The following is a 27,972-nucleotide window of genomic DNA, read 5'->3' on the forward strand; positions in this document are numbered from 1 at the left end:
GGACGCAACTGTGCATGCCTTCCACGAGGAGCAAACACCAAAAACTGATGAACCAAGCCCTCTACAGTTTGGACTCAGATGCCAATCTGGAGGTGCTGTTGTGTTCATCAGGACTCCAAAGCAGTTGAACACGCTTTTTATCGACATCAGTGGGCCCTTAAAAATTGGAAGTGTTAAAGCGGAGAGCTTGGTTTAGTCACTTTAGATAAGGTGATGCCACAAGCGAGCAGCGGAGTCAGATGCACCAGGAGAGTCTCAACAGGGCACCTGCAGACAGGTACCAGCACAGAAGCGGCTGAGGGTTAGATTTGTGTTTCTATTTCACAGGCATGGAAGAGTAACTTTGACATCTAGCAAAGGACTGTTACAGAGCGTATTTGCGAATGGGTTTGCAGATGCGACAGTGGACCAAGGTTCTGACTTTATCAGACTACACAGTTGCTAGCACCCAAACCTTCCCATAAATTCTGCTGCTTACTTGAATATTTTGCTTCCCGCTGTGCTGAAGTCTGGTTCTTTTTAATTTGCTCGTGTTAATACAGAATCATGTCCTTAAGCCATGTCATTAAGGCGGTGTATTCAGCTACTCTGTGTGTGTGTGTGTGTCTGTACACAAAGTTGAGAAGACAAGAAGTTTACACATTTGTCAACACTGCACTTCAGATGTGTGCAGACTTCATTTCCTGCTCTGGTAAAAGAGCTGGAGGATAAGGGTAAAGAAAGCTAGAAAATTAGAGGCAGAATAGAGAGATATTCCGCGCAAGGTTTTCCAAGGGACTAGGGAATTGGTGAAGGATTTCAATCTGAGGTATTTTTAAGAGATCCTGAGTTTTAGAAAGGGTATTTTATACTTGCTCCTTGCGTGTTAAGCCTTTTTGAGAAACTTGAAGTAAAACACCCACATGGAGCAGTTGCATTGGAAAGATCTCTCTTGTGTTCAAACGGGAAGTGTGATGCAGAGCTGGTGCTGTCCCCACAGTGCAGGGCTGTCCCACCTTCCTCCATCAAGTACCTACTGAGACCTCTGATGCTGAGCACCTCTTTGTTTTACCTTTGGGACTACGTTGATGCCTTAAATCACAGAATCATAGAACAGTTAGGGTTGGAATGGGCCTGAAGATCATCCAGTTCCAACCCCCCTGCATGGACAGGGGCACCTCATCCTAAGCCATGTCGCCCAAGGCTCTGTCCAACCTGGCCTAAATAGATGTGCTGTTAGATATTCTGCAAAATATGGGAAAACCCATATTAGTTTTGCCCTCTATAACTGTTACCCTAACAGTCAGAGAAACCCTCCAAGTACGCTCTTCTCATGGGCTGCTTCTGCTGTAATTGCCCCTGTACTTCACAGTTAATACATAAAAGCAGCTCTGCAAGTGTACAGCCCGGAGGATTTCACATCCCCTCAGAGATAGGAATGACCTTTCACCCAGCAAAATGCTTCTGAAAACATGCCCCATCTGCTGCATGGCTTTGAAGCCAGAGATGCAGCAAAACTATAAATATCTCAAAGTTTGTTCTGAGGCATTTTGAAGATCATTAAACCGCATGGAAGAGCTCGCCTTTCCTATTTATATATTAAAAAAAGGAAAGAAAACACACAAAACCCCCCAAATAAACCACACGGGATGTTCTGAATTCCACAGTACAAAAAGAATAATTTGTGCTAAGATATGAGTTCTCAAAGGAATGAATACTTGTGGCAATGCATCTTTAAAGTGAATGATATATGAAATTGTATTAATCACCCACGCTAGGAAAAGTGTGCTTTTGTAAGGGTTTGTATTTAAAGAGCAGGTCCTTTCTTTTCCCTGAAGAGTGCTAGAGTGTTTTTGCTAGGAAATCCCAGCAGTTCTCTCAGTTCTGGCAGCACTTCTTGACGTTTAAGAAAGTAAATGGATCCTTGAAAGACTGCTGAAGTATGGACAGTTTGGGTAGTTTGAAGTTTAAAACTCTTTCTTCAGTAGTTTAGTTTTCCTTGTAGAAAGACCATGGGAAACAGATGAAGACGACATCTGGAACAGTTGCTTTTGGGTTGAGTTCAGAGCTATTTTGCTCATACAGTCAGTCCGTTCGGCTTGGGTTTAGTTGCTGTGGCATCTGGTGCTTAGCCACTTCCTAAATTGCCTGTTGGAGTTTTCCACCCCCACCAGCAGCTAAGTGTTGCTTCTAATTTTTCTGTTTGGACAGTTTTAGGAAGAAAGTTTGCCTCTCGCTGAGATCGAGTCTCAGCACTGTGTGTTCCCAAATACATGTGCTTGTTGTCTTGTTTGGAATATGGCACGATTAGAGAAAGCCGCTGCGGGTGGTGCTCTGAACCACTCAGTAACCAAACCGAAAAGCTTCTGGCAGAGTCGGAGTTAAGAAGCGGAGGGAAGAGCCCCTGTTGACTCCAGGAGCCTGGGAAGATGCCCTGGGGTATGTGGATACAGCGCCTTGCAATAAGGATCTGCGCTGAGCTCCTGTGACATCATAGAATAGTTAGGGTTGGAAAGGACCTTAAGATCATCCAGTTCCAAACCCCCTGCCATGGGCAGGGACACCTCACACTAAACCATGGCACCCAAGGCCTCTTCCAACCTGGTCTTGAACACTGCCAGGGATGGAGCATTCACAACCTCAGCACCATGTCAGATGTGAGCTGTTTAGAAGTTGGTACCAGTATTAAGAGGCAATGTACTGGTACCATGAGGTATTTGTGACTGTTACTGCAATATCAAGCAAATAAACAGCAACCCCAAAGTTCTCCCAACACCACTCCAAATGCAGTCTATTTCGTGTGCTCTTCAGTTCTGTGCCATTCTTTCCATTCAGTCCCAGTCTTTTGTATTTTTCTTCATAAAACATCCAGCTAAAGGAGGAATTGGCAATGTTTGTAGTTTACACAAGAGGAAACAAACCCAGAAATGGGCAGTTATTTATGCGAGGTAGCAGAAACTCTCTCATAGGCCTTTGCAATCAAGTTACCAAAAGACCTGATTCGTAAGAAAGACTCGTGCTCCCACCCAAAACACAGAATACGGAGCTATTTGTTTCTCATTTGGTTTTATGAGCTGTTTATTCTTTCCAGGGGGGAGGAGTTTTGCATTTTCCAGATTTTTCTCAGAGGCACGCAGGCAGCAGCCGCAGGGTTTTTTAAATTGCAGTGAAGGTCCCCCTGGAATCACTTCATTCCAGATCCTTGGACTGTAAGTGAAATACCACATGTCAGGAACCCTCTGATGGAGAGATACAAATGAGCAATACTATATGGTGTAGTCTTTTATCCTCTTTTCTTATCTTTACCTCCTCCTCTCCTTGGATCTCTTCCATCCCTCGGACATGTGGTTCGCATCGTCTGTACAAACTGAGCACCTATTATACACTTACCACCCACATTTCCAGAAAAAGAACCTCCTAAATTTGTGAGCCTAACAAGGTGCAATGATGTATCTGCATGCACAGGTATAATTACCACAGGATGAAGATATTTAAACATTTTTAGAAGATGAGGAAAGAAGGAAAGGTTCAAAAAAGCCTCCTGCTTGTTACGCTTCAATGCTTGTTTACATCTTGGTATTAAGTTGTTAGCATTATAATTTCCTGTGTTTGGAAGGAGGTCAGATATAAAACAACACTTGTAAGAGAAAGAGGATCAGAAATGAGAAGCACTGCATGGGAGGTAATAACCACAGCTCTGTAATTCAGGGGTCTGGTGTGTTGTGAAAGAGAAGACTTACTGCTGATTTTTTGTTGGTTTTGAATGATTTATGACATTTTACTTGTGGCGAAGTGTTGCAATCTATGTTGTCATGGAAATTCTATTGAATTTATGGTTCCATTTATCCAAAACGATTTTCCAGACTTCATTTCATGGTGAATCATATGGCTGTTACTCAGAGTACAAAGCAATTGCAAAAAAGTTTCATGTTATGGAAAGCATAAACACTGAAACTGTTATTTTCATATTATGGAAATACAAATGAATGCAACATACAGCTTTTTAGCATCAAATATGCTTTCACTGTGTAATGACTTGGTGGATGTACCTGAGACGGATTTTCTTGTTTGGGATGGGAGCAGGCCTCAGAAGAATTTATTTCTGGCAGTAGAAATCAGGGAAGTTTCTGGCTTGCCAGGGTACATCTCTTAACATTCAGGGCTTAACACTCAAGACACTAAGTGATATGGCTGTGATCCAACAATGAAGCCCAGGGCAATCCTACGAGCATCGTGTTGCCTCACTGTTCCTACTGGGTTGTTACTGGACCACTCACAGGTTTAAACGCTGTTCAGAATTAGGGGCAGAACGTGCAACAACTACCAACTGTAATGTTGAAAATGATTATGAAAGAGCTTAATCTCAACTTCTAACACAGATACAACTACGGTGTTCTTTGTGGGCAACAGAGCAACAATTAATGCTTATTATTAAAAAAGATTAAAGGGAAATTTACCATACTTCTGAAGCATGGGAATGTCTAAATTGAGTTAAATTCTCTTATTTCACGTGTGTGATCTTTGCTCTTCCTGTTGTTTCAACTCCGTTCATTTTTTTTCAGCCCAGCATTGTGTTCATTATCAAGTTGCAATTACGTTAGGGCAAAGACCCTGTCTGACTCTTTGTTTTGCAATTTACCCAGCACACTTTGAGGCACTGTAAAATACTAAGTTATGACATTCAAAATACATCTCTGTACCTGCCTAACTATAGTTAAAAAATTCACTGATGAATAATAGACTAGGCAGGAAAAACATGCCATTATCTACTCCTGTTCAACTTTATCTTTTTTAAAAAATGCAGTATACTCTCTGTTATTACATCAAGCTCTAGTAGGAGAACTGGAAAACATCACGATTCGCTCTTCCCCCCACCTTTTCTAGGCAGGTTCTGAATGTGTTAGAAATGATAAGTTTCATGGGGTTTTTTCTTTAAAGAGAATATAATAAGAAGTCAAACACCAGACTCCATTGCCCCAGTGTACATCTCACACTCCAGTAAACACACAGACTGCAGGACAGTGATTTTGAATTTTCATTGCTGCAGTGAAGATTACATTATGTCTGTAGAAAATTTTTATGCGAGCCAAATGGATCACATCCTCCAACTGGCTAGAAATCTCTGCATGTATTTAAAGCAGAAGTAAGCTACATACAAGCTTTCAATTAAGAAAAACCATGTATGATTCATAATCTTAGCACCGGATTTGGTTTTGCAAGACAGGTTTTACATCCAGTTGTAAAAGCGGCTGGGACTAATTTATTCTTACAATATGAGCAGCAAAGGCACTAATTAAAAATTAGTCTATTCAGTGATCATTGTTGAAGGCAAACACTGCAAATTTCTGTTCGGCCACTCTGCAAAGATTTGCAGTCTACCTGCATGCCTGTGTGCTTTGCTCTCAGTCTCCAAAGCAGTACATAATAAACCACATAGCTGTTGCCTCTGCATCTTGCCTCCTGTTTCATCAAAAAATTGGCTGGCCTATAAAACCTTTTTTTTTTCCCCTTCCTTTAGCCTTAAATTGCATGGTAGCCCCTGGATTGCTGGAAGCAAATGAGCGGAAAGCTAATTCCGATGATCTTTTCCCTTCCACCAGCATTCCTGATACTATTGAATATTCTGTACTCCACATCTGTGATAGTACAATGAGCCTTTGTTCATTTTTTAATCTAAAGAGAAATCTGCTGTAGGGGGTTGCACAGGGTGATAGCAGCCCAATTTAAAAGTCTCAATTATTTATTTTTAAAATACTTGGCATCTGTCAATGGAAAATGTTCTTGCTTGGTTTCCAGTCTCTCAGAATTGCTTTGAACTCGCTCACATCTTCTGGGATCTATCAAATGCTCATTGTGGCTTTTCTCTTGTAAGTGCTGAATGAGTTTAGCCACGATGGTCTGCACTGGATATAAACTTTCTGTCTTTGTAGTGGGGTAATAAAAGCAGAAGATGTCATGCACGGGAATGGTGATTTCTGTCTGGGTGTCTGTCTTGCCAAGCAGAGGAGGAGCATCTGAGCAGAGAGCCAAAGCCTTTTATTTGTGGATGGGTGGCAGGGAGAAGTCATTCACTTGGAGCAGGCTCAGTTTTTGCAAGCCACTGGCATTTCATAAAGAGGGTTTAGTCGTTCAGAGGCAATTGTACTTAATAAAATCAGAACCAAAATAATTATGCTTAATAAAATCAGAACTCTAGTATTTCTGAGTAATACACATGCACATTTTGGACAGCCTGTCCTTACAAGCTCAGCGTGGTAGCAGCCCGGTTTTGAGTCAAAAAGCACAGAGCAGGGCCTGATGTTTGCCAGGTCTGGGAAACACCAGATTCCTCTAGAGTCTGGAACAACGTGATTGAATAAAGGTGTTTCTGCAGGGAGTAGGTTGACCCCAAGGAGAAGGGAATTGCCTGCCCTGGGGCTTGGTGGAGGGGTGGTGTAGCTGGTAGGAGCATGGAAGCAAAGATGCTCCTGGCTGAGGAATTAAGTGTTGGATGTATGTGGTGTATTCATTTGTTTAAGTGTTGTCAGCTGGAAAAAGGCCTGGAGTGCTTGGAAGCTGTAGTGGTTGAGCACTGGATCTTCCTGGACAGAAGAGACTAGAAAGCATGACATGTTTTTATAGGGTGACTGGCAATTGTCCCCAGGGTTATGGTGAAGTGAGGGTTTTCTCTCTAATCTTCTGTTTCAAGGCACTTGTAACATTCTGAAGATTTTCCCCTTTAGTAAGATTTGTTTTCCAGGCTTAATCTGTGCTGTACAGCAAATCCCCTTCAAGTTTGAGTAAAAACAAATTTACTCTTTTAGAGTGTGAAGAGTGTCAAAGCATAAAGTTTTTCCATTAAAAGCAGACTCTTGCTCTCTCCCTGCCTTCGTAAAGCTCTGTAGCTACAGTAATTGTTAGTCGCATTTTAGGCTAGAGTCTTTCTGCAAGAAAAGTGCCTTTCTGTCACTAGGGACAGTTTGTTTCAGTTTACTCATATCAAAATCCTGAAAATTTCAAGTTGCTTGGACACTACATGTCTTTTATAATAGATCTTTACAAGGTACATGCAAGCGTAGTGCTGTGTTGCATGTCAGATTAAGGAAGGTCCATGTAAGCCCTTCCCAGCCTTGTTAGTTGTAACAGGGCTAGATGTGAAAGTCTTACAGATCTAGGATATTGTGCCATAGAGAACAGGGCTCTTACGGCCTCTGGGACCTGTGCCACCAGGAAGGCTGTTTGGAGCACAATCAGCAGGGATGTGTGGAACCAAGCGTTCTTACTGCAGAGGGCATCGCACTTACAGAAACTACAGAGCGGATTTCAGGCTTTCCCATTGCTAAAGGATTCAGAGCCTTTAGAAATATGTATTTTCCTTGAGTTTTGGAAACTAGAAGCTATTGAGAAATCACAAGGTTTGTAGTGCTGAAACCACAATTCAGGTTGGATGAGGAAGCTTGGATGATGCTCTTTTCTGCATTTCCTAAATAGCATCTTATAATAAGACCCAAATTTGCCTTTGCTTAAATGCCCCTTTGCATTCTGTACTACTTCTTTGTATGTACTGGGCAGAGACAGCAGAAGTCGTTTATATGCATAATGCACCTTGTATATACTAATTATATAATAAGGAGTAATAATGAAAATTTTCTAGCATGTTTAGGCCACTTAAGTATGCAGTGAAATTAATTTTATAGTTAACTATCTTATTCCCAATTTGTACATAAAGAACATTATGCCATCCACGGAAAATATTAAATTAAATACCTGGTGATAAATGCATTCAATATTATGTATATTATCGATAAAAGAACAAAAATGCGTCAGATACCTTTACATTTTATTGTGAAATGGGGAAAACAGATGAGACTGTATTATGGAAGAGAGCAATATGTGATCACATAATTAGAAAATTGTCATAATAGTAATGCTCAGCGGTGTCCAGGTGTGCTTTTATGAGCAGCTTTGAGGACGTAACTTTACCATCTTCTTAACACTGTTTTTGCATTGTATGTGTGTGTAAATGATATAATAGCAAGTCCTGTGAGATTCTACTCCTAAAGCATCCCTTCTAGCTGTATGAACACATAAGGAAGCTACTAGATGACAGATGATGATAATTTTTCATACAAGACAGTTCCCCTTGACTTGATGGATGCACAGAGAGGGACCACGCGCTCTGGAAAAACACTAGGGAGCCGTGGTACGATGTTATCAATGTGTATGGTAATCAAGGGAGAGTGTGGTTCTTGATTAGTCTGTGGAATTGCACTGCTGAGACGTGGGATGTGAATTAAGCACTTTTTTTACCAAAGCCCTTTGCCCTGCTATCCAAAAGTGTATTGTAAAAATTAATTCCTTTAAAATACAGAGAGCAAAAGTGATCCAAAATGATTTTGGCATCTGCTGAACTCAGTAATACTTTTCTTCATAAACTATGGGGACGATGTAGTGAAGTGTTTTATAGAAGGTTCATCTAATTTTAGACTGTATTTTAAATGGGAGTAAACTGTAATTTGTGAGTGTTTTGTGAGGTTTTGTCTGTGCTGGCGACATTGAAGTTTAAGCAATTCTACCTGAAACGAACTGTTTCTGATTTCTACATCAGTGAATGGCTGTACCTTGGTCTACATTTGTTCAAAGCACAAGCTCTCAGAACCTGGAGGCACCACTAGCTTTGTGAGATATTGCCAGCAAATCTGTGTGCGCTGTTAATACACTGGGAATAGGAAGGCCAAAATAGGGGAAGAAAATTGCTTTCAAATTTTATGAACCTAGAGTGAGTGCCAGACAATTTTTTCATGGGGTTTTGGGTTTTTTTTGTGTGCTTTTTTTGTTTGTTTTTTTTTTTGTCAGCCATTTGGTCTGTGGTCTTATTTTATCCTTCTGCTGGAAAAAAAAAAAAGTACCTCTACCTCTGAAGAGACTGATCTTCATCTTGGCTTTTTCTCTATATGGTGGTCTTTTATTAGATGTATGATAGTGGCAAAGTGCCTATCACTTACAGCCAATATATACAGTCAGAAGCCTGGAAATCAGTAAATATGAGTAGGAACACATCTAAGCAAGATAAAAGGGCATCATCTTATCTGGCAATATACAAAATTTTGGAATATGGGAAAAACACTTGCCTTTGTGAATATGGGAGGATTTGTCATGCAGCACAATCTTGGAAAAAGCTGAACAGCCCCAAAAAAGTTGTTGGTGCCAGCAGAGCATTTGCTTGCAGACAGATTTGCAGGAGGGAGTGATGGTCTGACTGGCGGAGTGTTGAGAGGCATGGACAGTCTCAGCTAGAGCTGCCATATCCATTTAACTGTTTACTGTGTGGCTGGTTTTTGTCACCTAGAAATGCTGTGGAAAGCCTGAATAGGTCAGGGTGATGGGCAGCAGAGAAGCAGGAGTCAATGTGCAGGTTCAGGCAAAAGAAGCCTGATGGGTCCATTCCTGTCTCATAGCCAGGAAGAGATTTTTTTTGGCTGGAGTCAGTGTTCATGAGTATGTGCATGTTGGCCAACCATCCTGCAGTACTCTTGCCCCAGTGGGCACATCAGTAGTGGTTTGGATTGTGAAAGCCATCCAGGAGGTTCCCTGAATGGTCCCCAGAGCAACTGCTGCGAGTCTAGATCTTACACTTCAGCTGTTAACCATGAGGCACACGTCTTTAATCTGTAGCATGCAGCAGATGTTACCAGTACTGAGTTTATTCTGTGAAAGTGTGCACACCTGCATGGTGTAATGCTGAGAAGGGAGCCTTGCATGTTTTGGATGCAAACCAGATCCACTGGAGCAAACTGTGGTTGATACAGATGCACTAACACTAGGGACTTCTTTGGGAATGGAAGGTTTTAACAACTGCTGTAGGATGGCTGGCAGAAGTGGCTAGTTTATGCAGTAAATGGAACAAGAACCATTGAGAACATTCAGAGCAGTAGTGCCCATGGGCCTCTCTGAGTTGTCCTTATTCATGGATGCATGTGTAGTGAAGTGGAACTGTTTAACAGCAACGTGTATGAAGGAAGCTGTTTCTTGGAGCTCCTGTATTTGTGGCATTTGCTGTTCTGGGGTAATTATTCTCACCTGCTATCACTTTGGATTTGTCTAAGTATTAATATTCATTATTCATCCTAAAATGACGTCAAAATATCTGGGTTTGTCTCATACTTTTTGCTAATGCTTTGGAAATAAAAGTCAGGAAATTTAACTGTAGGCAGGGAGAAGTCTTGACCCTAACTGATAGTCCTGAATATCAGAGGCTCATAAAAATGCATTGCTACAGAGACAGACTTTTATCTTACAAATTGCTTTAGGACTAAAGGAATAACTCTAAACGTTGAAATCATTCTCCAAAATTCTCTATGGTTTTTGAGATAAATATGTTTAGCACATTTAACAGAGCAGGAGATGAGTCGCAGTGAGCAAAGAAATGAAGAGATCCTGTCAGAAAGCACAAAATTTACCATTTAAACAGACTGACCATTCTGTTTATCCTTAGGTTTGGTATTAAAATGCATTGCACTGACTCTGTTCCCTGGTTACTGTCCCAGTAAGGCAGTCATGCTATTAATCAAGATGCTAGTTAAACAATATTGTTCAGCAGAATTCCTTTATCTCAGGTTCATAAGACTGGGTTTACGTACGACGTGGATACATTACCTCGTTTGAAAGCTTCATGAATCAACACTAATGTGATTTTGTTGTTGTTTTTAATTCTTACAGATGCAGATTTACTTCTACAATCCTGATGACTTTGACAGTTTTGGAACAGCAGTTCTAGAAAACAGGGTAGTAGGAGCCATGGCCGTGTTTTTTCAAGTAAGTTTAAACAAGGGCTATATCCATAAACCAAAGCATTCACCCAGTACCGTTTAATTCATTGAATTGTTTCAAGCTTAATGGATGCATCTGTTTTCTTGTTCCCACCTGTCTAAGTGAAAGATATTTTATATTGTCTATGTGTGATTTAAAATGTAAATAAGTATATTTAAAAACATAATGAAAAATTTTGCATGAATTGTTCTGATTTTATAGCTGCTTTACAGATGCAGATTGGAGAACACATTTATCATGGAACTTCCTTCACTGCTGAAGCACATTGCTGTGGTCCCTGGAATACTAACAACCCAACATGAACTGGGGGTACTGTTTGTGAGAAAAACTTGAAATTCAAACATTGCTGGAGAGAAAATCAATAAGTTTCATCAATCTTATCTGCAGCAGCATCTTCTAAATTGTCATAGTAACAAGTTCTTGAACAGACCAGGTTTCCAAATGAGTGAATTTATGCATCTGCTTTTTTAAATGCATCTTCAGGAGCGTGACTGCTTTGGGTAGCTCATTTGCTGGTTCGACACGCTCAAGACCTGTAGTTGTGGTTTAGAGACTGGTGCTTGCAAGGGCTGGCAGGTCAAACCACGTAGCAGTGGTGTTCAGCAGTGGGGGCTTTCGTCATGTTGCATCAGAAACTGAGTTTTTCCTTCCTAACTTGAGGGTGAATTGAATGGAGGGAGTTGGAGCAGCTCCATACCACCAAGCTGTCACAGACAGAGAAATGGCTAATGATTTGGAGTATCTCAAGGTGCTGCTTTTTCAAAGGAGAGGAAAGAAGGGAGGGGAGAGCAAGGGAAAATGGTGGTCCTCTGTGAGGTTTCACGCTGTTTTTTACTGTGAATGATAGTGATCTTCCTGTTATCTTTGTGAAGCCAGATAAAAAGGAATATACAAGTACCCGTATGTAAATACATCCCTTTTTCTTATGATGTTGGAGTGACAAGCCTGACTCTCCTGCTCAAATTAAGTAAGGTTGTCTTTTTCCATGTCACTGATTTTGATCAAATGCTTTGATAAGGAGAAAAGGACAGATCCTTGTGTTGCATAAATTGCTGTATCTCTGCTGACATCGGGCTAGTGGAAGTAGGCATGTTAAATTCATCACTCTTGAATTCTGAGCACTTCTGTGGCGTTTCATGTTAGGGTAAAGTTGGTGGAGCTGCGATAATTTACAGTGGCATAGCAAGATGATTCCCCAGACTTCTTAATCTTCATGTGCTGTGAGGAGCATTGGGCAAATTGAATGTGGCCTTCCAAGGCAGAAGTTTAGAAGCAGAACAACCAAAGGCACTGCTACTTGATTTATACCACAGTGAAGAGCCACACGTTATGTGTGAGTTCTGTGTCAGAAGGAGCATGTGCTGTGCCATGGTGTACAATGTGTGTTGTAGCATCGTCTGCTGAAATTTAATTGCTAAATCACCCTGATGTGCCTCACATAAGCCACATGAAGCACTGCCGCATATTGTACCATTTCCTGGTCTGTATATGACATTTATTCCATAAACCCTGTTTTTAGAGGACTTTAAAATTGAAGTAGGAATGTGTTTTGTATTTCCCACCTGCAAAGCCAGGTGCTGCACTTACTGCAGGTCCCACGATTCCAAGGGAGCCATTAAATTCACTAAAAATAACCTAAAATAGTCTGTAATGCTGTTAAAAATGCCATCTTTGATTTTAAGAGACCGCAGGCTCTTTAAGATCACAATTGAGTGTTGCAGACCCCTTAGGAAAGCAGAAATGTATACTTTTCATCATTTCTAGCCCTGCGGGCCACAGGACATTAGGCTGTAGAGCCTGGATGATGGTGCAGCTGGGCTCCTCTGCTCCAAGAGCCGTGAAATCTGAAGCCATTACTGATAAACAGTCTCTGGTCTCTTTCAGAGAGTGGGGGTAAGGTAATTCTATGGCAAAGTGACCCAGGGGCAACCTGTTTTGCATCTGGAAGGAAATGAGTTTATTTCTTTGGTATCTTTGTCTTTGGGTTGAAATGATAAATGAGTGGTGTGTTCTTAAACTTGTGCGTGCATCAGATCTTCCTTCTGGGTAGCTTTGCCCCAAGATGGAAAGCTGCCGAGGAAGATTTGTAGAGCCCAAAGTCTCTATCTGAAACATCATATGCTGAATTCTGGCCTGTATAAGTAAATTCGAAGGACTTCAGTGTGGCAACTGCTATTTTGGCCATCATGAGGGTTTTCCAGAGTTTATCCCATTGAGCTTTGTACATAGGGTTGTTAATTGATGGTGATGATCCTTTGCACATCCACACTGCTTGATCAAGGTGATGTCTTAGTTCCCCCAGCTGCGTATCATGTGCTGGAGCTTGTGAGCCACAACTTGGAAAAGCCTTTACGGATTCGCTCAGAAATACTTGATGTTCCTTTAGGGTTGCTCCCCAGGGCACCATGTGGATAAGCTCACCATGGCTAGGAGCTGATGCAGTTAATTTAAAAGCTGTCATTTACAACTGATCCTTAGTAACTTTGGAATAAAAAGTCCCTAAGATGTCCATGGCCGCATGTTGATTGTCAGTTTTGACTGTTTGAGCATTGATTTTATAGTTTGCCATTTTCCAAAGCTGTAGTTCCATCTCTTAACTCATTTATCTAGAACACAGCTTTAAATAAAATTACCAGTAGAGGTCATACCATTTTTTACAAATGCATTAGAAAACTGAATTGTGCATGCTGTTCTATGTAAATATTTTAACACAGAAATTATTGGATAGGTTTGCCATTAAGTCAGGACTTGGATTTTTGCTAATGCGTTAATGCTGTGTTGGAATGAATGTGTACTGCACTGACTGAGTTTATAGTCTGGCAGCTGTTTTTTGTTTGACTGATGTTCACAAATGTTCCTTTTGAAAATCAGGTTCTCCAGTGAGTGAACATTATACTGAACTGTGTAATTACTGGTGAAACATTAAATAATTAAGAACCCTCTTTCTTCCTTTTTAAATAATTTAACTTGGACTCTATAAGAATTTTCCTTATTGAATTCACTGTTTCAGGGGCAATTTTGAGGTGAAGTACATTGGTTCTAAACCTAGATAATTGAAGCACTTGGTACTTTTTTGTAATTGCTAATTAAATCTCCGCTTTTCTCATTGCCTTCATTGTAAACTCTGTTGATAAATTCTGTTTGCATGCAGCAGGTCAGTTGACCTGACAAAAATTAATAGTTAAAATCAGGAAACAATTCTTGCATATACAAACTACTGTAATTGTTCATCTCTATTTCATTGTGGATAGACACTCAGGATCTCACATAAAATAGCACTGTGAGCACTTTATAGCAGATATTCCCAATTTGAAAATGAAATGAGCTGGCCTGAAATCTCTAACTGGGCCTTGAAAAGCGTTTCTTGAATTGGAGTACAAGTCATACAGTGAACAGGTATGTTCAGGGAAAGGGTCACCTTACTACTTGGTCTGCATTCTGACCCTAGCATCACTTCAAGCATCAGTCTTCCAATACATAAAGGGGCTGACAAGAAACCTGGAGAGGGGCTTTGGACAAGGGCAGATAGTGATAGGAAAAGGGGGAATAGCTTTGAACTGACAGAGGACAGATTTAGATTAGATATTAGGCAGGAGCTCTTCCCTGTGAAGGTGCTGAGGCGCAGGATGCTCAGAGAAGCATTGGCTGCCCCATCTCTGGCAGTGTTCAAGGCCAGGCTGGACAGGGCATGAGCAACCTGCTCTAGTGGAAGGTGTCCCTGCTCAATGGCAGGGGTTGGAACTGGAGGAGCTTTAAGATCCCTTCCAACCCAAACCAGTCTGTGATTGTGCTGGGCACTATTGTACCTACAGGGAGATGCAGCAAATAACAAAGTGACAGATGATTTAGCCCTGCTGAAAATTCCTGCAGGCTTTTGTTCTGTAGCTGTGTATCTGGGGCAGAATGAAGTGCCTGACTGTGCAAAAGCCAAACAGCAAACAAACCAAACCTTGCACCATGCCGTGGTGTTTCCTTCAAGGACCTCTCTCATCCTTACTGAGCCTCAGGGACTGTTGTACAGGAGCAAAGTGGTTCAGGAACCTCTGATCTTTTAGTTCAAATTATTGTAAAAGCTGTTCAGCTGGAACAAGCTGAAAAGGGGAGAAGGGAGCTCTAGCCTGCTGGTGATGCATATAATGGTTGTTAAAGCCCATAGGGGGTGGGGAAATCAGTGGGAAAACAGGTCTATTTTTCTGAAACTGGGAAAAAGTATGTTTCAAGAGGGAGAAGGGATCAGAGTATTAAACAGCAGTGGGAATCAAAAAGATCTTGCTGCTTTGTTGGTAAGGAAAACTCATTTGTTATTTTAGCAAAAATCCAAATCTTTTGGAGACAAATAACAATATGCCAGTGATTTCTCTTTGTCTCCTGACAAGTTTCTCAGGAGAAAACAGTCTGACCACTCCTGTCAGTTACGGGGGTTACTTGGTGTTTCTCAAGGTATAATCAGTGCTAGAGGAAGGCGTTTAACTTCATATATCCAACAGTATCCTCGTGGTCTGCAGTAAAGGCTTCTGGATTTGCAAAAGCAATAACACTGCAGTGATGAGACTTGTCTGCAAGGCTTCACTGCGTTGTGGACCTTTAAAAGTTGCCTGTGGCTGCTCATTGAGACTCACCAAACTGCTAAAACATGTGGGAGGTCCCAGTCCAATGCGGCGCTTCACTCGCAATTTAAATGATCCTAACTTGAATAGTTGGTGCACATGCTTAATTTCAGCCCTCATAACATTCAACTTAATGATTTTCTGGCTCCAGGCCTTGCAAGGCTGAGCCAGTTTTGGAGTAAACCAGGAGTGGAAGGAAAGGCACAGATCTCACACTGGTTCCTGAGTCATCCGTTCGTATACATACATGTAATACATATTTGCAAGTCACATTCAAAATGAGTACTTACTTGGATTAAATGCATTCAGACATATTGCGCGGCTCTGTTTTAACCATCTAACAATATAATTCATTGCACACTTCACTACTTGCTTTATTAAAGCCAAACTTAAATGTGTTCAAAACAAACATATTGCTTTTGCATTTGAAATATTCATCTTTTGGGCCTGCAGTAGATTCATTATGGCAGAGAATACTTCATTGCTTGATTACTGCTGCGGAAAGACACAATACTGATTCCCTAAGCACTCATCAAATATTCGATAGCTCAGAAATTCAGGAGGAGGTGATGGAATTCTTGTTCCTACAGGGAGGGCATATAAATCTATTTTATTATTTGCAAAGAAAACCATCAGTGATTAGTTACTGCATCACAGGTACTGAAACAAATCATCTCTAAAGAAGTTAAAGTAAAAATGAATTTTAAAATAACTTTAAGCAATGCTTTCATCATTAAAATTATCTTCATAATGATGAGTGATGTTGGTATCTCCATCACTCAAGAGCTTCAGGAGTGCAGGGCTAGATTTTTACAAGTAATTAGGTACTTGGCAGTAAATATGCAACTAACAGTAATTTCAAAGGTACATGGAATAAAAAGCAAGGGGCTGACAGGTTTTTTACCGGGATTCCATTCTTAATGTACTTTTTCAATACTAACTTTTTTTTAAGGGTGTTGAAAAAAATACTTCTTTTAGATCTATGCATGTGTTATATGTGTGTAAATGTCTTTATATTTACTACTAACTCGTATATGCAGAGACTTGTTCTTCATTAAAACAATAATTGTGGCCTTGCTTTTTTGTAAGATTGGTGTGCTTCATGAAGGTGATCAATAATTCAATTTTCACAGTGACCTAAATGAGCTAAACAGAATAAATTAGTGGAAAACCATCAAAGCCATTGAATATTTGGTACAGATATGGTTCTTTTCATGTATATTTCTCATATAACAGAATACAGCTTTTCACTTCCCTAGAAGCCTTTTTCTTCCCTCTTCTTCCCTTTCATTAACTGTTTCATGTGTTTGCCATCATAACCAGTGAGTAAGTGCTTTAAATACAGTAGCTGTTGTGAAAACAGTATCTGGTAGGAGACACAGTTCCCATGGCCTTACCTCAGTTCCTGGTAATTCCCTCATTGCACCTCTCCGTTAATATAATGCTTTTTGATTTGAAAATGAGAAAGGAGAGGGAGATGTGCGCTTTTCCTGAAGCATCATGTCCATCTACGTGAAGCATAATCAACACTTCAGTGTTTAGGCAGTATCTTAAAGGTGATTTGCAGTAGTTCAAATAACATGTAGCATCATTAACATGCAGGGCGTCATCCAGAGTCATTGAGAGGTTTTTCATTTATTTTAATAGAGTTCAGATACATGTAAAGACCTTAAAATTAAATTACAGTATTAATTCTTTTAATGGTTACATTAGAACCCATGGTGTTTTATTAATAGTATCTTATGAATAATAAAACTATTATTATTGATTAGCAGTATTATTTAGGAATTAGTATAGGTATTTTTTTATTATCTTCATAACATGAAAATGTGTGCAGGCTAAAGCTTATTCAGTGCCTTTGGAAAGTATAATTTATATTTGTCAAAGTATTTGTATGTGTACTTGTGTCCATGTAGCAGAATACAAGCAAAACAATTTGGAATGTGTTCTTATTCATTGAGTCCACTTTCCCCGCGTTCTGAAATTGTAGCAGCTGTTTAAAACCATTAGTTGTTACTAATAAAAGCAGTACTAGGGCCCTTACGTAGTTGGAAAATACTATAGGGATGCAAAGTATCCTGACATACACAGATGAGTAAGTAGGTGTAGGTAGATACGCTCCGTACAGCACTGAGAGTACAGCTTTCTGAGAAACACCTTGTACAATGCATGTAATGACGTGTAATAATACAGAGCATCTCTGGAGCAGAAAATGATTCTCCTAATTTTCCAGTAAATAAATGGGGATAAAACTATCAAAAGACAAAAGTGATTTTGCATCATGGAGGATTTAAATATATAATTATGAGAGCTTCTTAAAGCCTGTTAGATTGGGGTTCAGTGTGTGAATGGCACTAAGCAGCCTTCAGAGATGGTTGCTTCAGCCAGAACATGCGAGGTTGGGTGCCTAACAGTAAGTATTCATGCTGACCACATAACTCGCACTGAAACCCTTTTGATTGGAAGTTGAGTTTGAGTAAAAGACAGAAATTCATGGGACGTGTCTATTTCTAAAAAATAAAAACAATTTTTTAAACTAAGCCCAAAATTCAGATTTTTATTTCAAATTCTGATGAAAGTTTCTTTGGGAAATATGAATATTTTTGAATATTTTATGTAAAAGAAGAAAGGGGAGAACAGATGGGGAATAGCTCTGTGAGTAAAAGAAAATATATATATCTATATCTCTATATATATATCTCCAGTTTCAATTTTGGTGCTTATTGAGACTTTAAGTTTATTCTGATCCATACCTTTTGCCCAGATTGGCCATGTTTCAGGTGTTTAATAGTAAAACTTCTGTTTGCAACAGAGGTATTTTAAAAATAAAGGTTCCTTGTAATAGGGTTCTTCATCCTTTAGTGCAAAAATGAGTAGGCTGACACTTGAGAGTACCAAAGAAAAATTCCTGGTGAAATCTAGAGTTTGACAGTGAAACTTCAAAAGGTTTTTAGCTGTGAGGGGAGATGGTGTGGTGAGGTGGGCAGAGCTGCATCCCTTTGTTGGACATCATCGTTTGCAGCAGGTGAGGAAGAGTCAGAGTGGTGGGGTGAGACCTGGGACATCACTGAACAAAAGCTACAAGTGCTTTAGGGAGCACAAGGAGGTGGAAGGGGTTGAGTCTGTAAGCCCAATGATGTACATCACTCATACGATGATCACTTATGAGCTTCGTTAGTGAGCTGAACTGCACTGAAGAAACACTGGCCCTTTCACTTGTGAGGTTTTTCTTTTCCCTGATAATCTTCAGTACTCCACATTTTCTGCCCATGGACAGCAGCACTGATAGACAGCTTTGCTGCCGGGTCAGTGTGCAGAGCCTGGGCTCATGGTAATCCCTCATTTCAAATCCCATACAGTCATTAGCAAAGTTTCTCTTGATGTGCAGGGTTTGGGCTTTCTCATTTATGGCTGCACATCTGTCATGGCTCATCCATGAGAAGGAGCCCACATGGCTAACTCTAGGACTGCTAAAAGCAGAGGTGTTCACACAGCAGCCTGAACATCCTGAGCAAGTGTGCTTGGAGGAACGAGGTACAAATGTGTGAGCGAAAGGGGGGCTGGATTTGGAGGCAGACAGACTGACAGGGCGGCTGAAACAGATTGTTCTTGGAAGCAAACACATCATTCTGCTTCTGCTTGCCTGTGTTCTGCCAAGAGGCATTTGCAGTCTCTAGATCATGATGGCTGCAACCTGCTGTGTTGAAACTTTTCTATCCACAGGCTGACTGTGCAGTGTAGAAAGATAATCTACCTTATGCGCACTTATCTTCTTCAGTGCCCAAGCAATCGTCTTCCTTTTCCCTTCTTCTCTTCAGCTCTGTGAACTCGCTCATGACATTTTCCAATAGCACAGAGGAGCAGGAAGCCTGATTTTGTGAGATGACTTCCAAAATGCAATACTTTCAATTAAAGCCTTTTTGTTAGGTTGAGTTTCAAAGGATGTGGGCTGTACAGAAAGTGGTGTCGTGCAGTTCGTTTTAAAGTGCAGAGCGAAATATCAAAATACAGAGTCTTTGGCTTTTATTTTGGGTTTAACCTCAGATCTGTCTAGAGAAATGAACTTCCAAAGTGCCTGAAAAAACTCATTGAAGGTAAAAATGCACTGTAAATGCTCTCTTAACTGTGAAGTCTGAGATCATAACTCATGACTGGTGCTGTCACTTCTCTTGCTGGATGCAGTCGCAAAGGAGGGTGGCTAACAATGGTGATGGGTTATCGAGTGATTTTTGCTTTGATAAATGACAGTCCTTGCTTCGGTTTATTTAATGGAAACCTCACAATTATTGATGCTAGGAAGGAACTGTAAACTTTCTTGCTGTTGAGAGAACTTGGACTCCGAAGTTTGGCAAAGCTACAAATGTAGAAAGCACTCTTTGTATATTTTGTGGCGTCTCTCCTCAATATCTTGAGCTATCTGTTGTAACCATTAATGAGAGCTGGCTGTGCATGTTGACCCTAACTCTGTGCTCTTCTAGTTTAATGTTCATTTGAATGTCGGGATCACTGTCTTTCAGTTTACAGCATTGTAAACTGGGAACTGACTTACAGCTTTTTTTTTCCTTTCTCAGTGCTTCTCAATTGATTAATGTATTATGATTAATCCCAAGTGGGATGCCATTATTAATTTACTTCATTAAATTACACACCAATTTGTTAGCCTTAATTCCCATAATTGCCCCCTTATATTTTAGTGTTTTTATTTGAATAACTTGCCCTTAGAACTTAATCAGCATTTGTGTATTCTTTTGTCTCCCTCTCCTTATTTTCACCCTTGATGTTCAAAAGTTCAAAAAAGGAATCAGTTTAGGAATATTTGTAGTGCCGGGTGTCAGCATCTTAAACACAGTAATTTACTTCTCTGTGATTTAAAAATATCCTGTCTTTAACAAAATAAACACAAGAAAAAACCCAAACCAAACAACACCCCCCAAAATATACATAAAAACCTTTAAATTGTTAGAAGAATATCTTGTGGAGTTTTCATTGCCAGTCTCCTGAAAATGATGCTTTAAATGTCTTATATGTAAAACTTACAGTTGTCAGTGTGTAATCTCACCCGCTCTGTGGTTTAGGAAGATTGATACTCAGGAAGTCTGCCGATTATAACCATTAGACTAAAAAGCAAATTAGTTCCCTAACTACAGTAATGCTTTCTGCATTTTCCTCTCTGCTGTGCTTTGTTGTTAGCATCACTTTGTCACTTTATCAGACACCACAAAGCAGACCAGGACCTGGATGCCGTAAGAGCTGGGTCAAAGTGGAGGGACCCCCAGCCCTCACGTGGGTCCTGTCACTCGCCAGTTGTCTGCTTTAGAGAAGGGACAACAGAGTCTGTCTTTGTGTCTCTGAGCATTGAGGAGTCATTGAATGTGGCTTGTTTTCTTTGCTGCAAGTACCTCTTCTCCTCTCTGTGATAGTAACGATTGGTTCATCCCCTTTCTTCTTTCATGTTCCAAATCTGCTGCATTTTGACTTGACCTTTATTGTTAGGAAAAGGAGAGTGAGAGAAGCAGGAAGTAAAGCATCTATTTTTTGCTACTCAAGTCTTCAGAGAGTTTTGCTAGATGTGGTCATATTTACAAAGGAGAAGTAAAGCTGTACGTTCATCTCCTTTCCTTTCTCCCAAATGCAGCAGCTGCCTTTGATAAGTCCCTGTTTTCTCCCTGTTGTTGAACATCCAGCCTGGATTCCAGGAAGATGACTTTTTAATGCCTGTCTGCCTGCCTTTCTTTAAATCTAATTCAATTTCTCTTTCTTCAGAAGCCATCCTCTGTAGCCATCCAGGCCTCAAACCTGGAGGGACTTATCAAGTATATTACATGTGGTTTACTTTCATTGTACACACGGGGAGAAATCTAAATCTTAGGAAACTCCTGCTTTCTAGTTCACACATTGCCCAGTTCTGCAGGAGTTTGCACAGGATTTGTGCACACCTTAGAAAAATTACACTTGTTTTCATCCTCTGTATCTTCCATGAAATGGTAGAGACTTCATATGTCTCTGGTTACCAGTTAGTGTTATGGCACGTTTTAAGTGAGGATGAGCAGAGGATCTATTCATAAATGATTGCCTAGTTTCACTTTGTGCCATAAAAGAGAGATTGGTTGTAAAGTCTGAATGTATAAAATAGATGGGTAAAACTGGGGCTACCTTTGCCTTTAGATCTTCTGGCTCAGGTAAAAAAGTTATTCTTATTAAATTTAAGCTGTTCTGCCTGAAGAATTATTACTGTTGTTCCAAGATATAACAGTGCCAAGTTTCTCCTAGTATTGGCAATAATAAACAGTTCAAGCTTCAGACAGAATTTCCTGGGTAGCATACCAAATGTTCTAGAAAACCTTCTCAGACAGCAGCTAATACATTTTTAATACAAATAAAACATAATTCTTTAGTCTCGTTTCAGCTTGATCCCTAAGGTAGGAAAAGTATGCCGACTATGCATAATTGATGTATTTGTTTGAAGTGTTTACCCGCATACCCCATTCACAAAGTCTCTTTTCGTTAATAGGTTGCTGCAAGATGTAAGAATCACTTAGGGCTCACGTTGTACAAATAAATGGAACGTGTCACCTTTGTACGGTCAGTGCGGCGGGTACAGAGCCATCCTAGTTCTGCCTTTGCCTGCTGCCCACCTCATCCACCCCTGGCCAAGTCACACAACAGCTGAAATATCAGTATGTTTTTCCCAGATGACTTGTGATGGGAAAGCATGGAAGCATGCAAAGGAGGGAAGAGGAGTGTTTGGGAACAGCGGGTGCTGCCTAGCCCTACTGTGGACAAGCATGGGTTTGTGTGAGGTTGGTGTGTCCATGGAAGCACCGCCCCAGTAATTATCAGTGATACGCATGTGGTTTCTTGTCAAATTCCTAAACATTACGCATGATGCAGAGCGAGCATGCAGGAAGGTATCCCTCAGTAATTTAATTATGATCTGCCCTAAATCACTGTAAATCCAGTGTTACAGGTTACTGACAGAGGGTCGAGTTGTTTCTGGTTTTTCTCATCTGGAGTTTCTGTGCTGCAGGATAATGGTAGAGATGATTATCCAGGGTTTTCCAAACTGGTGGTTTTCTTTCCAGAGGTCAAAGAAAGGCAATGGAAGTAGATCAGAGTCTAGTCTGGACCCTTTCTTTATGTATTTGCGCAGAGGCAGATATTTGTATGTATGGCTGATGGCTTAACTGATAATGCTGATGGCATATTACCCCCCAAATTATTCTGCAGCTGAGATGGCGGCTTGCCCAGAGCAATCCCTGTATCTGATGTTTTACCTCCTGTGAATCTAAATCAGGAATCTTAAAGTTATTAGGGTGGGGATACAGGTGTGTAAACTTGGGAACCCTTTTACAGCATGATTTTAGTAGCTTTCAGATGTATGTTCTACATCTGAGATTAACTGAGAAGCTCACTAATCCTACTGAGGTGATGGGTCTGAAATGAGCTAAATGGTCCCAGTTTGAGTGATATTAAACCTCCCTTTGTTTTATGTTCACATGCGCTAGAAGCAGGGTTCCCAGAACAAAACCAGCAAAGAATCTGGGATGCGCTTTTATGCACGTTAAGCTTTACTGGAGATAGAGAAGAGCTAAGAATGCCAATCACCATCTTATTCTATGGAGAAAATTGAAATACCTGTTAGACAAAGATTGCTTAAATCTGTTCACAGCACCTCTGAGCAGTGAGTTTTCAGAGGCTTGCAAGATGGAGCAGGATTTTTCCTATGAGCTTGCGGTGTTTCCCAGCTCTGGGAGTATGGAAAAGCCAAGGAAGAGCTGCCTGGCTGATACCATCAGAAAAGTATTTAGGTGCTGATTGTAACCGTGCCATTTCCGCGCATCAAAAATGCATCCTAATGTAGTAATTATCAAGAGTAAATAGACTTTCTGAAAGGTGGTATTGGGTTTGCAACATCTGTACTGTATCAAATGAAGCCTAACTGGAGATTTGGCAAACTGGTCTTTATGACTAAAGTAAAATGATGTACCACATTAGAAAGTAGCTTGCTTATTAGAAAGCTCAGTCTTGCTCATGATAAAATGGATTTCTTTTTCAGCATAAAATTCATCTTTACTTGCTGCAAGAATACTGCTAAAAGAGATTAACTTTGGATCTCAGTGTATTTTTTAGTGTGTTGCATTTTAAGGCCGTAAATATATTAGCTGATCTGTAAGCTTCACTTAAGTTACTGCTTTCTGGCGTGTTGAAGAAATAGGATCATGCTATGCAAGAATCAGGATGATTGAATTAAATCACCCCTTTTGATATTAACTTTCTCTCAGGATCATTCTACCAGGTCAATATTTAAGACAGCTATATGAGTGAGCATTGATTAGAAAGCAAAGCTTCATAACCCAAACTGTTAAGCTAGTGATTATTTCTTATTATTAATTTATCTGTGGTTTGTATGGCATTATGCACATGCCTGTGTATTAGCAGCTGTCAACATAAAGCTATTTTCTTACTCCTTCCTCCCCCTGCCTACCTTCCCACCTTGCAAACCTTCTTCATCATGTCTAGATCCTATAAAAACATCCAACATAATTTGAAATGCTCTTGTGTGAAACATGATTAGACTACATCAATCACTTCTCAAAGGCAGGGTTTTTTTTTCCCCTGCATTTTGTATTCTCAACTGCTAAAAACACAGGCTTTTATATCCTGCTGCATTTTGTGGAAGACATAAGCAGACAGATAGTTCCTCATCTTGGGTGAACCAGTTTTGTTAAGTACTCTCCCCAAGTGCATACCAGTCAAATTAAGCTTTAGGTTAATGTTTTGGAATGCTCTCCTCTTGCCAACTCATTACCAGTGATATGGCTAAGCAAACTGTTGCCTTCTGCTATTCCAGCTATCTACAGAGATTTATCATCTTTCAGCTAATAAGCTTACTTTCTCTAATCACACACGGCCCACCCCGCCTTATGGCTAGACTTGTCTCTTCTCATAAGTTGGGCAGGGAATTAAAGGCCAAGAAGTAAAGCTGGCTTTTAAACCCTTCTGCATAGAACTGTTTGGTGGTCCTTGTGTTGTGGATGGAAACACCCATCATTTTTGACTCAGAATTCCCTCATTACCTAGATCTGCTCTGCACTGCTGCTCAGGTGGATACTGATACCACTCTGTGGGCAGATGGTGGTGGGAGAGGGGGTGATGCCTGGGCTGGTGGCACCACCTCAGTGTGCTGTAGGGCCATATGGGCACTTGGGTTGAGAGAATCTTGGTGTGTGCATGCTGCCACACCTGTCTAGTAGAGCTGCTGAAAGGCTATATAAATTCATGCTTAGCTATGGAGATTATCTCTGTCAGCTGTTCTTGTGTCAGAAGCAATATTTTTTAATGCTGCATTTATGTTGCAAGTGTCCAACCTATGCCTACCTGCCTTTTAGGAAGTACCCTCTTTATTCCTTCATTACTGCTGACATTTCATCTGAGGCATGTAAGTAGTGTCTTACCTCTAAAAATAGAAGGGGTTTTTATGTCTTTCTTATGCCATATATTAAAATGTTTCCTGCCCTTCTTAAATCTGAGTGCAGACAGAGCTACAAATGCTGGTGTGTCCTACCAGTGTCATGGGGTCAGTGACCAGTCTGCAGAGAACATGGGCTGCTATGTCATCAAGCTTTCGAGCTCTGGAAAACATCTCATCCTCACAGCAGCCATCAGTGCAGTGCTCCTCATGTGCATGGTACAGCTGGGTTGGAATTCAGACAGTGCTGGCTCTCAAGCATTTTGGGGAGAATTGCCTGTGCAACCTGGCAGTGAATATGTCCCTCTGTGCCAGCCCTCTGAGGACTGCCCTTACAGAGCATTGGCTTTTTAGCTTGCTCCATACCAGCTCAAGCTTTTGGCATGGAAAAACCTAATGCAGGTTGTAGTGTCAGTCACAGGTGGTTGTATGAAGGTGGTGACATCAAAGGACTATTGCAGCCTGTCAGGTTTTGAGATAAGAAACTTTTCTAAGATAAAAAACTCTTCTACAGGTGGGTACCAAAACTGGGGTATTGGCCAAGTATGTGCTAGAAACCTTGGTGGTCCAGCTGACTGGCTACAGCATTGGTGATAGGATCACAACCAGCTACGTGATCTGTGGACACCCGGGATTTAAAGCACTGGGGTGTGAAAAGAAGTAAAAAAGAAGGAAGCAAATACCTCAAATTAATAGGCAGGTTCTCTGGCAAGAACATTGAGAGTGTGTGAGAGAGGAAAGGAGGTGGGAGATACTTCCTGAGAGCATTCCTATGTATACCCACCTGCAGGAAGCATCTTCACTGCTCTGGGTCAGACTAGACTTGTTCAAAGAGCACTTTTTGTTCTAACGATGTTTTAAGTTTTGTTTAAATCATGTTCAGTTGCATTTTATTTCTTCTCTTGTGCCTTCACTGAGATTTTTAGATTCTGTCGGTTTTGAAGTTATATCCCGTGTAGGAGGAGGGCTTCCTGACCAGAGACAGAGCTTGAAAACCCCCTCCATAGATGGGTCATGCTCCACAGGAGCACCAAAAAGCTCTAAGAAGCCTGTGGAGCAGAGGCATGAAGGCTAGAGCATCCTGAGGAGTTCTGTGGCTTTAAGACCATCAGCTACACACAGTGATTGAATAGCATTCACTTTGCCACTGCTGAAATGTAGAACATCTTGAAACAAGCATACATGTCATGTTAGTTTTTTGTATTTCTTTGTATTTCAAGAGGAAGAAACTGCTGCCACAAACTGAATGTTTCCCAGGCTTTTAATGCACTTGTGTTCTAAGAGCTTTTTTCCTGCACAATAATTTCCCCATTTCCTCTAAACACAAGCCATGATACTTGTTGAAATGTTTTTGTGAGGAACTGAGTTGTTGGGTCATTCTTACCAAGTGAAAAATAAACAGCTTGACATATGAGCCTCACTCTTGTATGTAGTGTTACGCCAGGTGAACTAGGGTGGTTTTGAGCTGTACTTTCGTGGTTGCAGGAACTTGAGTAGGTTAGAAGCAGATGAGAAGAGAATTGCAGGCCACATCCTGCCACTCTCAATTCCATGGCTTGAAGGAGATTGAGATGAGGACTGCCTCAGCTGCTTCTTTACTGCTGTGACTGCCCTCCTGCTCGTATCCTCCCTGGGTCAAGGATGCAGCTCTTGGAGCATCTGCACGTCATAGAATCATAGAATGATTTGGGTTGGAAAGGACCTTAAGATCATCCAGTTCCAACCCCCCTGCCACGGGCAGGGACACCTCATGCTAAAATGCCCAGTAGCTATGGCATCCATGGTAGCCTATGTGCTGGCATCCAAGCTTCCCCTGGATGAGCCTACTTGCCACCCTCAGTAGCCAAGGCTACTTCTTTTTCCTGTCTCCATGAAAGAGGTCCAGTTCAGGTTGGAAGGGCACAGGGACTTCCTTGGTGGGGCAGGAGGCAGTGGGTAGAGAGGAGGAGGTGGCAGCATCATGCAAAGGTGCACAATGGTGTATGTGGCACGGTTTGGGAAGACAGTATGCTGTAATGTGGAGGAGACAGAAACAGCTCCTTGGGTGGGAAGAGAGAATGAGGAGGATGTGGCGGGTGAGTGATGGAAGAGGAAGGCAGCTCAGAAATGAGAGCAGAGGCAGAAGTGAGGAAACTCTGAGGATTAGCCGGTGCTTTCTGCCTTAGGTACTGTGAGCACTGAACTGTGCAAGTTCATAGCATTTTGCAAAGCTGCAGACATCTGCAAGAACTTAAATGACACTGGAAATTTAGAGATGAGAAGTAAAAATGGAAGAACATGCTTGAAAGAGAAATACAAAGATGTATCATAGTTGACAGACTTGTCCTCTTGTGCCAGAAAGCTATTAATGATACACCACTGGGTTCTTGTACTGCAAAGACGCCTGAGAGTCCTTCCTTCCCATGGCTGCTCCATTAGGCATGGGGAATTTGCTGTAGCAGTAATTCCAGCAGCAATTTGAATAGGTCAGTTCACACCTTAAAAATGATAGTGGGAATGGCAAGAAAACTGTGTTGGATCTTGATGTTTCAGAGCAGGAGATTAAAACAAAATCTGCCCTAAACCAGTTTGTTTTCACTGGATTTGTAATTTAATTGTGAACTGAGGTGTGGTTGTCATTGGGGAAGTGGCTGTGTAACTTAATTGACATTTCTGCATCCTTTGTGTCTGTGACTCATAGATGCCGCTTGAGTCATCCTGTACCGGCGGGCTGGAGGGAGCCGCTGCTGTTGGGAAGTGAGCTGAGGGCAAGGCTGGGACTTTTCATGTAGAATGAAAGAAAGATGTTGGAAAGCTGAAAGACTCTTTTTCTTAGTTTTAAAGGGGTGATTGTTGTGACCTGTCTCACCAAAATCCTTTGTGTTGGCTGGAAGAGAGGGAAAAGGCTGGAAATCTCCGCTGCATCCTAGGTGAGCTTAGCTGGGGCAATTAAATTAAACCCCCCTGCAGAAGAATGGGTTCCAGATGCCCATCTGAGCCGTTCCCTTCCACCCTTTGCACTTTGCCCAGCACATTTGTTTTTTTGTTTGTTTTGCCACCAAAATTAATTGTTTTATTTTAAAAAAGGCAAAAAAAAAGCTGAAGATCCTGTTTCCTCAGTTGCACATG

General features: G+C 41.0%; 1 protein-coding gene across 2 annotated transcripts in view; it reads left to right on the top strand.

Annotated features, from left to right (window-relative positions):
* Nucleotides 1-27,972, top strand: part of PTPRG (protein tyrosine phosphatase receptor type G) — a 416,775-nt gene that overhangs the window by 263,890 nt on the left and 124,913 nt on the right. For both annotated transcript variants that reach the window (XM_062630206.1, XM_062630207.1), the window contains exon 6: nt 10,678-10,773. In XM_062630206.1, the coding sequence (XP_062486190.1) occupies nt 10,678-10,773 (96 nt within the window). The remainder of the gene's footprint in view (nt 1-10,677; nt 10,774-27,972) is intronic.

This window comes from Pezoporus occidentalis, unplaced genomic scaffold, assembly GCF_034315485.1.
Source record: "Pezoporus occidentalis ecotype Australia unplaced genomic scaffold, CSIRO_AGI_Poc_V1 ctg35, whole genome shotgun sequence".
NCBI lineage: Eukaryota > Metazoa > Chordata > Aves > Psittaciformes > Psittacidae > Pezoporus > Pezoporus occidentalis.